This window comes from Oncorhynchus clarkii, chromosome 5 (genome assembly GCF_045791955.1).
Source record: "Oncorhynchus clarkii lewisi isolate Uvic-CL-2024 chromosome 5, UVic_Ocla_1.0, whole genome shotgun sequence".
Classification (NCBI taxonomy): domain Eukaryota; kingdom Metazoa; phylum Chordata; class Actinopteri; order Salmoniformes; family Salmonidae; genus Oncorhynchus; species Oncorhynchus clarkii.
The window spans coordinates 89,406,492-89,419,620 of record NC_092151.1 but is presented as its reverse complement, the minus strand read 5'-3'; the positions used below and the strand labels follow the sequence as shown (position 1 = coordinate 89,419,620).

Sequence of the window (13,129 nt, the reverse complement as noted above, 5' to 3'; positions counted from 1 at the left end):
TTGACCAATAAACATTCACGTGGGAGTGGTCTGCCACAAATGCATATAAATCAGTCAAGGATATTCGTATTGTAACAAAACTTGGCACACATGTTGCAAACCCTGTCAAAGGGGGTTGCCATAGTAATCAACTGTACATACGTTAGTCACACGCAATATTTCAGACACCACTGGCCTGATTTTGACGGAACTTGGATGAATGATGTGTCTTGCCATAGAGATCAGTCATTTACAAAATTACACTAATTGGCCCAAAGGTAGCAATGCATCATTCACGTGGGACGATGTAATCAAAAACCTGTTCTCCTACAGTCGAAGTCGGAAGTTTACATACACCTTAGGCAAATACATTTAAACTCAGTTTTTCACAATTCCTGACATTTTTAATCCTAGTAATAATTCCCTGTTTTAGCTCAGTTAGGATCACCACTTTATTTTAAGAATATAAAATGTCAGAATAAAAGCAGAGAGAATGATTTATCTCAGCTTTAATTTCTTTCATCACATTCCCAGTGGGTCAGAAGATAACATACACTCAATTAGTATTTGGTAGCATTGCCTTAATTCTTTAACTTGGGTCAAACCCCCATGCTTCACGGTTGGGATGGTGTTCTTTAGCTTGCAATCATCCCTCTTATTCCTCCAAACATAACGATGGTAATTATGGCCAAACAGTTCTAGTTTTGTTTCATCAGACCAGAGGACATTTCTCCAAAAAGTATGATCTTTGCCCCCATGTGTAGTTGCAAACTGTAGTCTGTCTTTTTTATGGTGGTTTTGGAGCAGTGGCTTCTTCCTTACTGAGCGGCCTTTCAGGTTATGTTGATATAGGACTCGTTTTACTGTGGATATAGATACTTTTGAACATGTTTCCTCCAGCATCTTCACAGGGGCCTTTGCTGTTGTTCTGGGATTGATTTGTACTTTTCGCACCAAAGTACTTTCATCTCTAGGAGACAGAACGTGTCTCCTTCCTTAGCAGTATGACGGCTGCGTGGTCCCATGGTGTTTATACTTGCATACTATTGTTTGTACAGATGAACATGGTACCTTCAGGCGTTTGAAAATTGCTCCTGAGGATGAACCAGACTTGTGGAGGTCGACAATTCTGTGGTCTTGGCGGATTTCTTTTGATTTTCCCATGATGTCAAGCAAGGAGGCACTGGGTTTGAAGGTAGGCCTTGAAATACATCCACAGGTACACCTCCAATTGACTAAAATGATGTCAATTAGCCTATCAGAAGCTTCTAAAGCCATGACATCATTTTCTGGAATTTCCCAAGCTGTTTAAAGGCACAGTCAATTTAGTGTATGTAAACTTCCGACCCACTGGAATTGTGATACAGTGAATTATAAGTGAAATAATCTGTCTATAAACAATTGTTGGAAAAAGTACTTGTGTCAGGCACAAAGTATATGTCCTCACCGACTTGCCAAAACTATAGTTTGTTAACAAGAAACATGTGGAGTGGTTGAAAAACAAGTTTTAATGACTCCAACCCAAGTGTATGTAAACTTCCGACTTCAACTGTATCTTACTGTATCCATTCAAGGAACAAGCTCAGAACATTAAAGTGCAGGTTTCACAGACCCAGATTAAGTCTAGTTCTGGATTAACAATCACTTTCAATGGAGATTATCCATTAGCAATGCTTTGAAATTCAGGAGTAGGTTTAATCTGTGTCCCGCAATCTGTCCCTTAAAGTAAAAACGGGGCTAATAAGTTGTAATAGAAAATATAACATGGATTGTATGGGAGGATTCTCCATAGATCCTGTTCCTGCAGTCAATCGCCCTCTAGTGGCCTCATGGGTGGAATGTTAATGTTTTTCATGATGTAATAACTAATAAACATCTATTTTTTTAAATTGCAGAAAATCCATTGTTTCCATTTCAACCGGTTTGTTATATTTCAGTTTTCTGTGATGTATATAGAAAGTCTAATATTGGGATGCAACCTCAACATGGAATACATTTCAACTGTATCTGACATGGTACAGGTGTCTTCTTTTGTTAAGCCCATAACCATTTTTTTTATAATATAAAGGGTGGTATGTTAATTTAATATTCTGTTTGATTTGAATGAAAAATGACCACACAACTACATTGGTCTTTGAGATGGTCCTTTATTCATTAGGCAATACACAACATTTTGCATTACTGACATTCTCCATGGACTCATGAATGACCCAATAATTTATTTACTAAGTGTGCTTGCTGCAGCAGCTGTAGAAGCAGCAAAAGCAGCCAGTACACCAAGCAGGCCTGCAGTACCAGCTAACAAATCCTTCAGGAAGTCATCGGCCTATAAGGAAAAAGACAAAGAAAAAGAATAATTAAAATGGAGTGCATCTCCTCAAGCAAAGCATTCATTAGAATATTCTCTCATTATACTATCATGGCTACCTGTTTGGACTTTGATTTGCCATAACGGAGGAAAGTAACAAAATGCTCGCAGTTGTTTCCAAGGAGGTCATATTTTATTGTGCTGCCTCTCAATTTGTCCACATCCCCCATAATGACGTCAGTCGGCCTTGGTTTGTACTCGTCATCCAGGTAGTTGTTGATTTTGTAAGTATTCCTTGATGCCACATCCTGTAATGTCTCGATTGTAACCGTGCCTTTACAGGCAACACTGCCGCTGAATGAGCTAACACTGCAGAAAGATACTCTTGAAGGCCCATCTACAAAACAGGAGGAAATAAAAAGGTGTGTTTTGATGATGAGAGAAATAAAGAAACAGAGAGAACAGCAGATGCTGTAGCTGATTGAATACGTTCATAAAGTTCTGACTATCGACCATGTTCAGATATCAGTTTTACTGTGGTGTTAGGGGCAGCAGGTAGTCTAGTGGTTGGAGCATTGGGCCAGTACTCTACTGTTAGGGGCGGCAGGTAGCCTAGTGGTTAGAGCATTGGGCCAGTACTCTGCTGTTAGGGGCGGCAGGTAGCCTAGTGGTTAGAGCATTGGGCCAGTACTCTGCTGTTAGGGGCAGCAGGTAGCCTAGTGGTTAGAGCATTGGGCCAGTACTCTGCTGTTAGGGGCAGCAGGTAGCCTAGTGGTTAGAGCATTGGGCCAGTACGCTGCTGTTAGGGGCAGCAGGTAGCCTAGTGGTTAGAGCATTGGGCCAGTACGCTGCTGTTAGGGGCAGCAGGTAGCCTAGTGGTTAGAGCATTGGGCCAGTACTCTGCTGTTAACATTTGACTTCAGATGATGTTTACACCCTGCCCCAATTCTGGAATTGGAATATCGGCTACAACAAAAACATTTCCAGAAAAACATCATACCTGGAGTTATCAACTGGATGACCTTTCCATGTCCAATGTACAGAGCCCAGTGTTTGTATAGTCCTCTGTTGATCTCAATCATGTCACCGATCTTCATCTAAGAATAAGGTGGGTAAGAAGACATGTAATTATGTAACATCCCACACACAGTCCTGTTTTACTAACCTATTTTCTTTAACCCCTAACCCTAAACCTGGTCCCCACAAGTATAGTTAAACATGTTTACACACACACAAACTCCTTTTATGGTACTGTTGATTATTATAAATTAGTATTAGTCAAAGATCAGCAACAGTACTTACTGTGGTCGGACTCCTGGTTTATATGTGAATGTTTCACTGTGGGTTGTGTCTAATGAAAAAAAAGTTTCCCTTAGATTACAAGGTCCACAACCAACATCCTGCTATTCAAATGAACTATTTGAATCCCGAGCATTCTTGCAACTAGCTCTACCTCTGCTGAGTCTGTTGGTAAGGATATTGTGTGAAACAGAAGTATCTTCCCTCCACCATCCCCACCACACACATGAGGTGGGTAAGAAGACATGTAATGATGTCACATTTTCTCTAACCCCTAACCCTAAATCTGGTCCCCACAAGTATAGTTAAACATGTTCACAAACTCTTTTTATGGTACTGTTAATTATTATAAATTAGAATTAGTCAAAGATCAGCAACAGTACTTACTGTGGTCGGACTCCTGGTTTGCATGTGAATGTCTCACTGTGGGTTGTGTCTCGCCCTTTGATTACAAGATCCAAACTAACATCCTGTTATTCAACTTAACTCTTTGAGACCCGAGCGTTCTTGCAACTAGCTCTACCTCTGGTTTAGAATGTTTGTTTCTCAATAAAATGTTTTCTACATAATCACTACTTCAGAAAGGAAACACCTCGTACAAATATGTTTAACCATTTATTAAAGAATGAATAAGGCAAGTCTTGACTCTGCTCCTTCAGGGTAGATCACAGCAGAACGGTTTGTTTAGATATGATCAAATAGACCAGCTAAAGTCATCCTACCATTACAAGACTGTATGCTATAGACCAGCTAAAGTCATCCTACCATTACAGTCTGTATACTATAGACCAGCTAAAGTCATCCTACCATTACAGACTGTATACTATAGACCAGCTAAAGTCATCCTACCATTACAAGTCTGTATACTATAGACCAGCTAAAGTCATCCTACCATTTACAAGACTGTATACTATAGACCAGCTAAAGTCATCCTACCATTACAAGACTGTATACTCTGTTGTATGAACTTTGTAACGTACTGTATGTCTTATATTTCTCAAATGATGCTCTGCAGGATTCCCTCTCAAGATAAGCTGTTATCTTGGCATATGGGGATATTCTACTGGAGACACACCTCCGGGTTCTCTCGCTGAAATCATCTGGTGGGTCTACATTAAAATATCTCCTTATCTAGCAAGCAACCTTAAGCAATGACACAGCCAACCACCTGTAGCTACAGTGGGGGAAAAAAGTATTTAGTCAGCCTCCAATTGTGCAATTTCTCCCACTTAAAAAAATGAGAGAGGCGTGTAATTTTCATCATATGGACACTTCAACCATGACAGACAAAATGAGAAAAAAAATCCAGAAAATCACATTGTAGGATTTTTAATGAATTTATTTGCAAATTATGGTGGAAAATAAGTATTTGGTCACCTACAAACAAGCAAGATTTCTGGCTCTCACAGACCTGTAACTTCTTCTTTAAGAGGCTCCTCTGTCCTCCACTCGTTACCTGTATTAATGGCACCTGTTTGAACTTGTTATCAGTATAAAAGACACCTGTCCACAACCTCAAACAGTCACACTCCAAACTCCACTATGGCCAAGACCAACGAGCTGTCAAAGGACACCAGAAACAAAATTGTAGACCTGCACCAGGCTGGGAAGACTGAATCTGCAATAGGTAAGCAGCTTGGTTTGAAGAAATCAACTGTGGGAGCAATTATTAGGAAATGGAAGACATACAAGACCACTGATAATCTCCCTCGATCTGGGGCTCCATGCAAGATCTCACCCCGTGGGGTCAAAATGATCACAAGAACGGTGAGCAAAAATCCCAGAAACACACGGGGGGACCTAGTGAATGACTTGCAGAGAGCTGGGACCAAAGTAACAAAGCCTACCATCAGTAACACACTACGCCGCCAGGGACTCAAATCCTGCAGTGCCAGACGTGTCCCCCTGCGTAAGCCAGTACATGTCCAGGCCCGTCTGAAGTTTGCTAGAGAGCATTTGGATGATCCAGAAGAAGATTGGGAGAATGTCATATGGTCAGATGAAACCAAAATATAACTTTTTGGTAAAAACTCAACTAGTTGTGTTTGGATGACAAAGAATGCTGAGTTGCATCCAAAGAACACCACTGTGAAGCATGGGGGTGGAAACATCATGCTTTGGAGCTGTTTTTCTGCAAAGGGACCAGGACGACTGATCTGTGTAAAGGAAAGAATGAATGGGGCCATGTATCCTGGGATTTTGAGTGAAAACCTCCTTCCATCAGCAAGGGCATTGAAGATGAAACGTGGCTGGGTCTTTCAGCATGACAATGATCCCAAACACACCGCCCGGGCAACGAAGGAGTGGCTGCTTCGTAAGAAGCATTTCAGGGGCCTGGAGTGGCCTAGCCAGTCTCCAGATCTCAACCCCATAGAAAATCTTTGGAGGGTCCGTGTTGCCCAGCAACAGCCCCAAAACATCACTGCTCTAGAGGAGATCTGCATGTAGGAATGGGCCAAAATACCAGCAACAGTGTGTGAAAACCTTGTGAAGACTTACAGAAAACATTTGACCTCTGTCATTGCCAACAAAGGGTATATAACAAAGTATTGAGATAATCTTTTGTTATTGACCAAATACTTATTTTCCACCATAATTTGCAAATAAATTCATAAAAAATCCTACAATGTGATTTTCTGGATTTTATTTTCCCTCATTTTGTCCGTCATAGTTGAAGTGTACCTATGATGAAAATTACAGGCCTCTCTCATCTTTTTAAGTGGGAGAACTTGCACAACTGGTGGCTGACTAAATACTTTTTTGCCCCACTGTATATGCAATGTACTTTATATCAAGTAACCAGAAAAGACGACAACATGTAGGCTATTGACCGTGGCTGATGCCATCATAGCAAACTTAATGAGGCATGATACTGACAGGTAACCTCATCGTGTTTTGGAGTTAATAGACCAGCGAATGACATTGTAATATTACATGGTTGTCTCCCATGCCTATGTGTGAATGCTAACTATGTAGGTTCAATGTTACCTAGCTAGTTAACATTAGCTATAACTAGCAATGCAAATGGCTTTCTGTTACTACTCAGATCATACTCGTAATGTTACCCATCGAGCCAGCAAGCTAACTTTCGCTTGCTAGCTACCAGTACGCTTTAACTTGCATTGAAAATGACTTCCTGACTAAATTTGAAACATATAATATCTGAAAATGTAGATAGACTCTAACCCGTATGTATACATGGATGAAGGCTTCACAGCAGACTGTAACCCTTTAACCTGTAACTCCGTTTTGTTTGTAGCTACATCTGGTTTGGCCGAGTTGTGTCAAGTCACTCCGGTTCACACTGACAGTGCGCTAGCGAGTAGACCATCACAACTTTTTTCCCACTGATTTTTGTTGATAGCACCTGCTATATTCAGGATAGCAATGTTGTTGAGAGCAGTAGCAACACTTTTGCAGTTATTCAAGGCTAATGTTATATCTTTCAAAAAAAGCCGAAGTAGCAGAGATTATCAACACATATTGAGCAGCTCACGTTAGAGACAGAAGCATGTTACATGGCAGACCAATCCGAACTCATCTCCGAGCATGTCCAGCCCATCCATTATCTCAGCCAATCAAGTTCCTTTCTTTTTCCGTGGCTAAACCAACTAGGCTCATAATTTAACCATTTTATTCGTACTTACAGATTGGATACAAGTTTGTTATGAAGGCACATGAAAGTTCACATGTTCCAGAAGGCATTTCTGCCTAAAAACTATTTTGACCAACAACAAAAAAGACGTTCAGATGCCTCTGCTGTGAAGTAGTGATATGCGACATGCACCTAGCTTCCTGAAACGGGTCACAATTGCTACATTTTTAAAAAATCCATCAGTTGTGAAATTCAGGAACGAAAAAAAGAAGTGTTACTGGTTTTCATTAACTAGTTAATTTATTGGTTGAAAAAAGTGCAAAATAACTTAACAACTTTAGGCTTTGGGGCTTTGCCTTAAGTGGTCTGCGGCCAGACCATATTGTGGGCTTGAGGAGGAAACCAAAGAGGAGCTTGAGGGTAACTGGGTTAAAGGCACACTAAATGAGCACTGGGAGTCTAGCCTGTTATGCTTTTGTCCTCTACCCAGACGAAGTGCTGAACCTCTGCTTTCAATAAAAAGTGAATTTAGATGAAGCCCTATACCCGGGTCTTAGCGAGTGTGACTCACCTGTGAGGGTGCTGTCCAGTCAATTAGAAAGGGAGGACCAGCCGCTAGCAGGAGTGTCTGAGATTATTTTGCATTTATTACAAATAGTGTAACTCCGGATGCTCTGGATCGACGTGTACGACAGCGAGTTTAGCCTGATTAACTCTATGTGAAGGATATGTGTCGAGCTGCATGAGGCAAATGGTGGTCACACTAGATGCTGACTGGTTTTCTGATCCATGCCTCTACCTTTAAAAAAAAAGTTCTGTGACCAACAGACGAATATCTATATTCCCAGTCATTTGAAATCCATAGATTAGGGTTTAATTAATTTATTTCAATTGACTGATTTCCTTATATTAACTGTAACAGTAAAATCTTTGAAATTGTTGCATGTTGCGTTTATATTTTTTGTTCAGTATATACTACCTTCTTGCATCGACGCTCTCTTCTCCTCTCACATTCACATTCACACACATCTCACATTTCCCTTTGCTTGTGGACGTCGGTGCACAACACATCAGATGTCTGTGACCAGGTGAAAAAAATTTCCAAGCCAAACCTTCACACCATAACCGCTACATTCAGCCTACCTTGTTTTCACCATATTAATGTCATAGTCAACATACTGTAGCTACTAAAACTAACACGTTAGTAAGCCTGCTACAATCATGCAGTACAGTGTACAGAAAACAGTTTAGCAGTTACATCGGTGGGCTCCGGTGGCAATAAATGAATCAAATCTAAAGCTTACCTTGACATGGAAGAGTTCCAGTTTTGGATAGCCAGCTAGCTAACATAGCTAACGTCTCTGTTTGAGCCAGGTGTTTGAGTAGGCTAAAGTAGCTAGATGTATTTGTGGCGGCAGGGTAGCCTAGTGGTTAGAGCGTTGTTCTTAGCTGAGTTGCCTAGTTAAATAAAGGTAAAAAATTGCTAGCTAACAATCTGATGTCAATCTGATGTCATAGTCTCAGCACTGTCTGGTAACAATCTACAATCCAACAATCTGATGTCATAGTCTCAGCACTGTCTGGTAACAATCTACAATCCAACAATCTGATGTCATAGTCTCAGCACTGTCTGGTAACAATCTACAATCCAACAATCTGATGTCACAGTCTCAGCACTGTCTGGTAACAATCTACAATCCAACAATCTGATGTCATAGTCTCAGCACTGTCTGGTAACAATCTACAATCCAACAATCTGATGTCATAGTCTCAGCACTGTCTGGTAACAATCTACAATCCAACAATCTGATGTCATATATATATATATTACTGCATATACTGTACAACTGTTGTGGAAATGTCAATCCAAAGATTATGGCAGAAACTATTTAATGATGTTATAGAAAAATCTTTAATCAAGCAGCTGCAGGGGAGATCTACCTGTACTTCCGGCGCCGACAGAGATGGCCGCCTCGCTTCGCGTTCCTAGGAAACTATGCAGTTTTTTGTTTTTTTACGTGTTATTTCTTACATTAGTACCCCAGGTCATCTTAGGTTTCATCACATACAGTCGAGAAGAACTACTGAATATAAGATCAGCGTCAACTCACCATCAGTACGACCAAGAATACGCTTTTCGCGACGCGGATCCTGTGCTCTGCCTTACAAACAGGACAACGGAGTGGATCCCATGCAGCGACCCAAAAAAACGACTCCGAAAAAGAGGGAAACGAGGCGGTCTTCTGGTCAGACTCCGGAGACGGGCACATCGTGCACCATTCCCTAGCATTCTTCTTGCCAATGTCCAGTCTCTTGACAACAAGGTTGATGAAATCCGAGCAAGGGTAGCATTCCAGAGGGACATCAGAGACTGTAACGTTCTTTGCTTCACGGAAACGTGGCTTACTGGAGAGACGCTATCCGAAGCGGTGCAGCCAACAGGTTTCTCCACGCATCGCGCAGACAGGAAAAAACATCTTTCTGGTAAAAAGAGGGGCGGGGGCGTATGCCTTATGACTAACGTGACATGGTGTGATGAAAGAAACATACAGGAACTCAAATCCTTCTGTTCACCTGATTTAGAATTCCTCACAATCAAATGTAGACCGCATTATCTACCAAGAGAATTCTCTTCGATTATAATCACAGCCGTATATATCCCCCCCCAAGCAGACACATCGTTGGCTCTGAATGAACTTTATTTGACTCTTTGCAAACTGGAAACCATTTATCCGGAGGCTGCATTCATTGTAGCTGGGGATTTTAACAAGGCTAATCTGAAAACAAGACTCCCCAAATTTTATCAGCATATCGATTGCGCAACCAGGGGTGGAAAGACCTTGGATCATTGTTACTCTAACTTCCGCGACGCATATAAGGCCCTGCCCCGCCCCCCTTTCGGAAAAGCTGACCACGACTCCATTTTGTTGATCCCTGCCTACAGACAGAAACTAAAACAAGAGGCTCCCACGCTGAGGTCTGTCCAAACGCTGGTCCGACCAAGCTGACTCCACACTCCAAGATTGCTTCCATCACGTGGACTGGGACATGTTTCGTATTGCGTCAGACAACAACATTGACGAATACGCTGACTCGGTGTGCGAGTTCATTAGAACGTGCGTTGAAGATGTCGTTCCCATAGCAACGATTAAAACATTCCCTAACCAGAAACCGTGGATTGATGGCAGCATTCGTGTGAAACTGAAAGCGCGAACCACTGCTTTTAATCAGGGCAAGGTGTCTGGTAACATGACCGAATACAAACAGTGCAGCTATTCCCTCCGCAAGGCTATCAAACAAGCTAAGCGTCAGTACAGAGACAAAGTAGAATCTCAATTCAACGGCTCAGACACAAGAGGCATGTGGCAGGGTCTACAGTCAATCACGGACTACAGGAAGAAATCCAGCCCAGTCACGGACCAGGATGTCCTGCTCCCAGGCAGACTAAATAACTTTTTTGCCCGCTTTGAGGACAATACAGTGCCACTGACACGGCCTGCAACGAAAACTTGCGGTCTCTCCTTCACTGCAGCCGAGGTGAGTAAGACATTTAAACGTGTTAACCCTCGCAAGGCTGCAGGCCCAGATGGCATCCCCAGCCGCGCCCTCAGAGCATGCGCAGACCAGCTGGCCGGTGTGTTTACGGACATATTCAATCAATCCCTATACCAGTCTGCTGTTCCCACATGCTTCAAGAGGGCCACCATTGTTCCTGTTCCCAAGAAAGCTAAGGTAACTGAGCTAAACGACTTCCGCCCCGTAGCACTCACTTCCGTCATCATGAAGTGCTTTGAGAGACTAGTCAAGGACCATATCACCTCCACCCTACCTGACACCCTAGACCCACTCCAATTTGCTTACCGCCCAAATAGGTCCACAGACGATGCAATCTCAACCACACTGCACACTGCCCTAACCCATCTGGACAAGAGGAATACCTATGTGAGAATGCTGTTCATTGACTACAGCTCGGCATTCAACACCATAGTACCCTCCAAGCTCGTCATCAAGCTCGAGACCCTGGGTCTCGACCCCGCCCTGTGCAACTGGGTACTGGACTTCCTGACGGGCCGCCCCCAGGTGGTGAGGGTAGGCAACAACATCTCCTCCCCGCTGATCCTCAACACTGGGGCCCCACAAGGGTGCGTTCTGAGCCCTCTCCTGTACTCCCTGTTCACCCACGACTGCGTGGCCACGCACGCCTCCAACTCAATCATCAAGTTTGCGGACGACACAACAGTGGTAGGCTTGATTACCAACAACGACGAGACGGCCTACAGGGAGGAGGTGAGGGCCCTCGGAGTGTGGTGTCAGGAAAATAACCTCACACTCAACGTCAACAAAACTAAGGAGATGATTGTGGACTTCAGGAAACAGCAGAGGGAACACCCCCCTATCCACATCGATGGAACAGTAGTGGAGAGGGTAGTAAGTTTTAAGTTCCTCGGCGTACACATCACAGACAAACTGAATTGGTCCACCCACACAGACAGCATCGTGAAGAAGGCACAGCAGTGCCTCTTCAACCTCAGGAGGCTGAAGAAATTTGGCTTGTCACCAAAAGCACTCACAAACTTCTACAGATGCACAATCGAGAGCATCCTGTCGGGATGTATCACCGCCTGGTATGGCAACTGCTCCGCCCACAACCGTAAGGCTCTCTAGAGGGTAGTGAGGTCTGCACAACGCATCACCGGGGGTAAACTACCTGCCCTCCAGGACACCTACACCACCCGATGTCACAGGAAGGCCATAAAGATCATCAAGGACAACAACCACCCGAGCCACTGCCTGTTCACCCCGCTATCATCCAGAAGGCGAGGTCAGTACAGGTGCATCAAAGCTGGGACCGAGAGACTGAAAAACAGCTTCTATCTCAAGGCCATCAGACTGTTAAACAGCCACCACTAACATTGAGTGGCTTCTGCCAACACACTGACTCAACTCCAGCCACTTTAATAATGGGAATTGATGGGAAATGATGTAAAATATATCACTAGCCACTTTAAACAATGCTACCTAATATAATGTTTACATACCCTACATTATTCATCTCATATGTATACGTATATACTGTACTCTATATCATCTACTGCATCTTTATGTAATACATGTATCACTAGCCACTTTAACTATGCCACTTTGTTTACATACTCATCTCATATGTATATACTGTACTCAATACCATCTACTGTATCTTGCCTATGCCGCTCTGTACCATCACTCATTCATATATCTTTATGTACATATTCTTTATCCCCTTACACTTGTGTCTATAAGGTAGTAGTTTTGGAATTGTTAGCTAGATTACTTGTTGGTTATTACTGCATTGTCGGAACTAGAAGCACAAGCATTTCGCTACACTCGCATTAACATCTGCTAACCATGTGTATGTGACAAATAAAATTTGATTTGATTTGATTTACTTTTACAGCTTAACTGATGATGATATGATGATATTATGTTATGTTAATGATTTTATTGTTGTGGTTTTTTATCTTACACATGACTGTAATTGCAGTCTTTATGTTGATTGGTTAAGCACACTGTATTAATGTATTAGAATAGCTGACTGTAGATGTTTTTCCAACAGTACAGACAGACATTATCACACTACTGGCACTAGGCTGGAATAAGAGGAAGATCACCAACATGGATCGCATCTCGGCAAAGAAGTATTTTTCTTTTGGGGGGGGGGGGGGCCTATTATAAAACTTGTATCTGCTTGAATCAGCTTTCTCATTCTTGTTGATCTATTTCTACATGAACCTTGAACCTTCACCTACGTTACTTAATTGAATAGTATTTTTTTCAGAATGTCCAAAAACTGAAGGAGGAGACCAGCTTCCTTGAAGATAAGTGGTCAGAGCTGGACACCGATGACCCAGTGCTTCAGGAGTGGGTTGCTGAGGTCCACCAGTGGCCTGAAGGTATGTTAGGTTCAGGAG

At 42.5% G+C, this 13,129-nt stretch overlaps 1 protein-coding gene across 1 annotated transcript; it reads right to left on the bottom strand.

Annotated features, from left to right (window-relative positions):
• Positions 1 to 2,112: 2,112 nt before the first annotated feature.
• LOC139410273 (phospholipase A and acyltransferase 4-like) lies at positions 2,113 to 4,002 on the bottom strand. The gene is made up of 4 exons (XM_071155757.1): positions 3,974 to 4,002; positions 3,288 to 3,384; positions 2,407 to 2,684; positions 2,113 to 2,305 (listed from the first exon to the last, which is right to left on the bottom strand). The coding sequence occupies exons 1-4, from the start codon at positions 3,995 to 3,997 to the stop codon at positions 2,198 to 2,200; spliced, it is 507 nt and encodes a 168-aa protein (XP_071011858.1). The 5' UTR covers positions 3,998 to 4,002; the 3' UTR covers positions 2,113 to 2,197.
• Between the last annotated feature and the right edge of the window lie 9,127 nt (positions 4,003 to 13,129).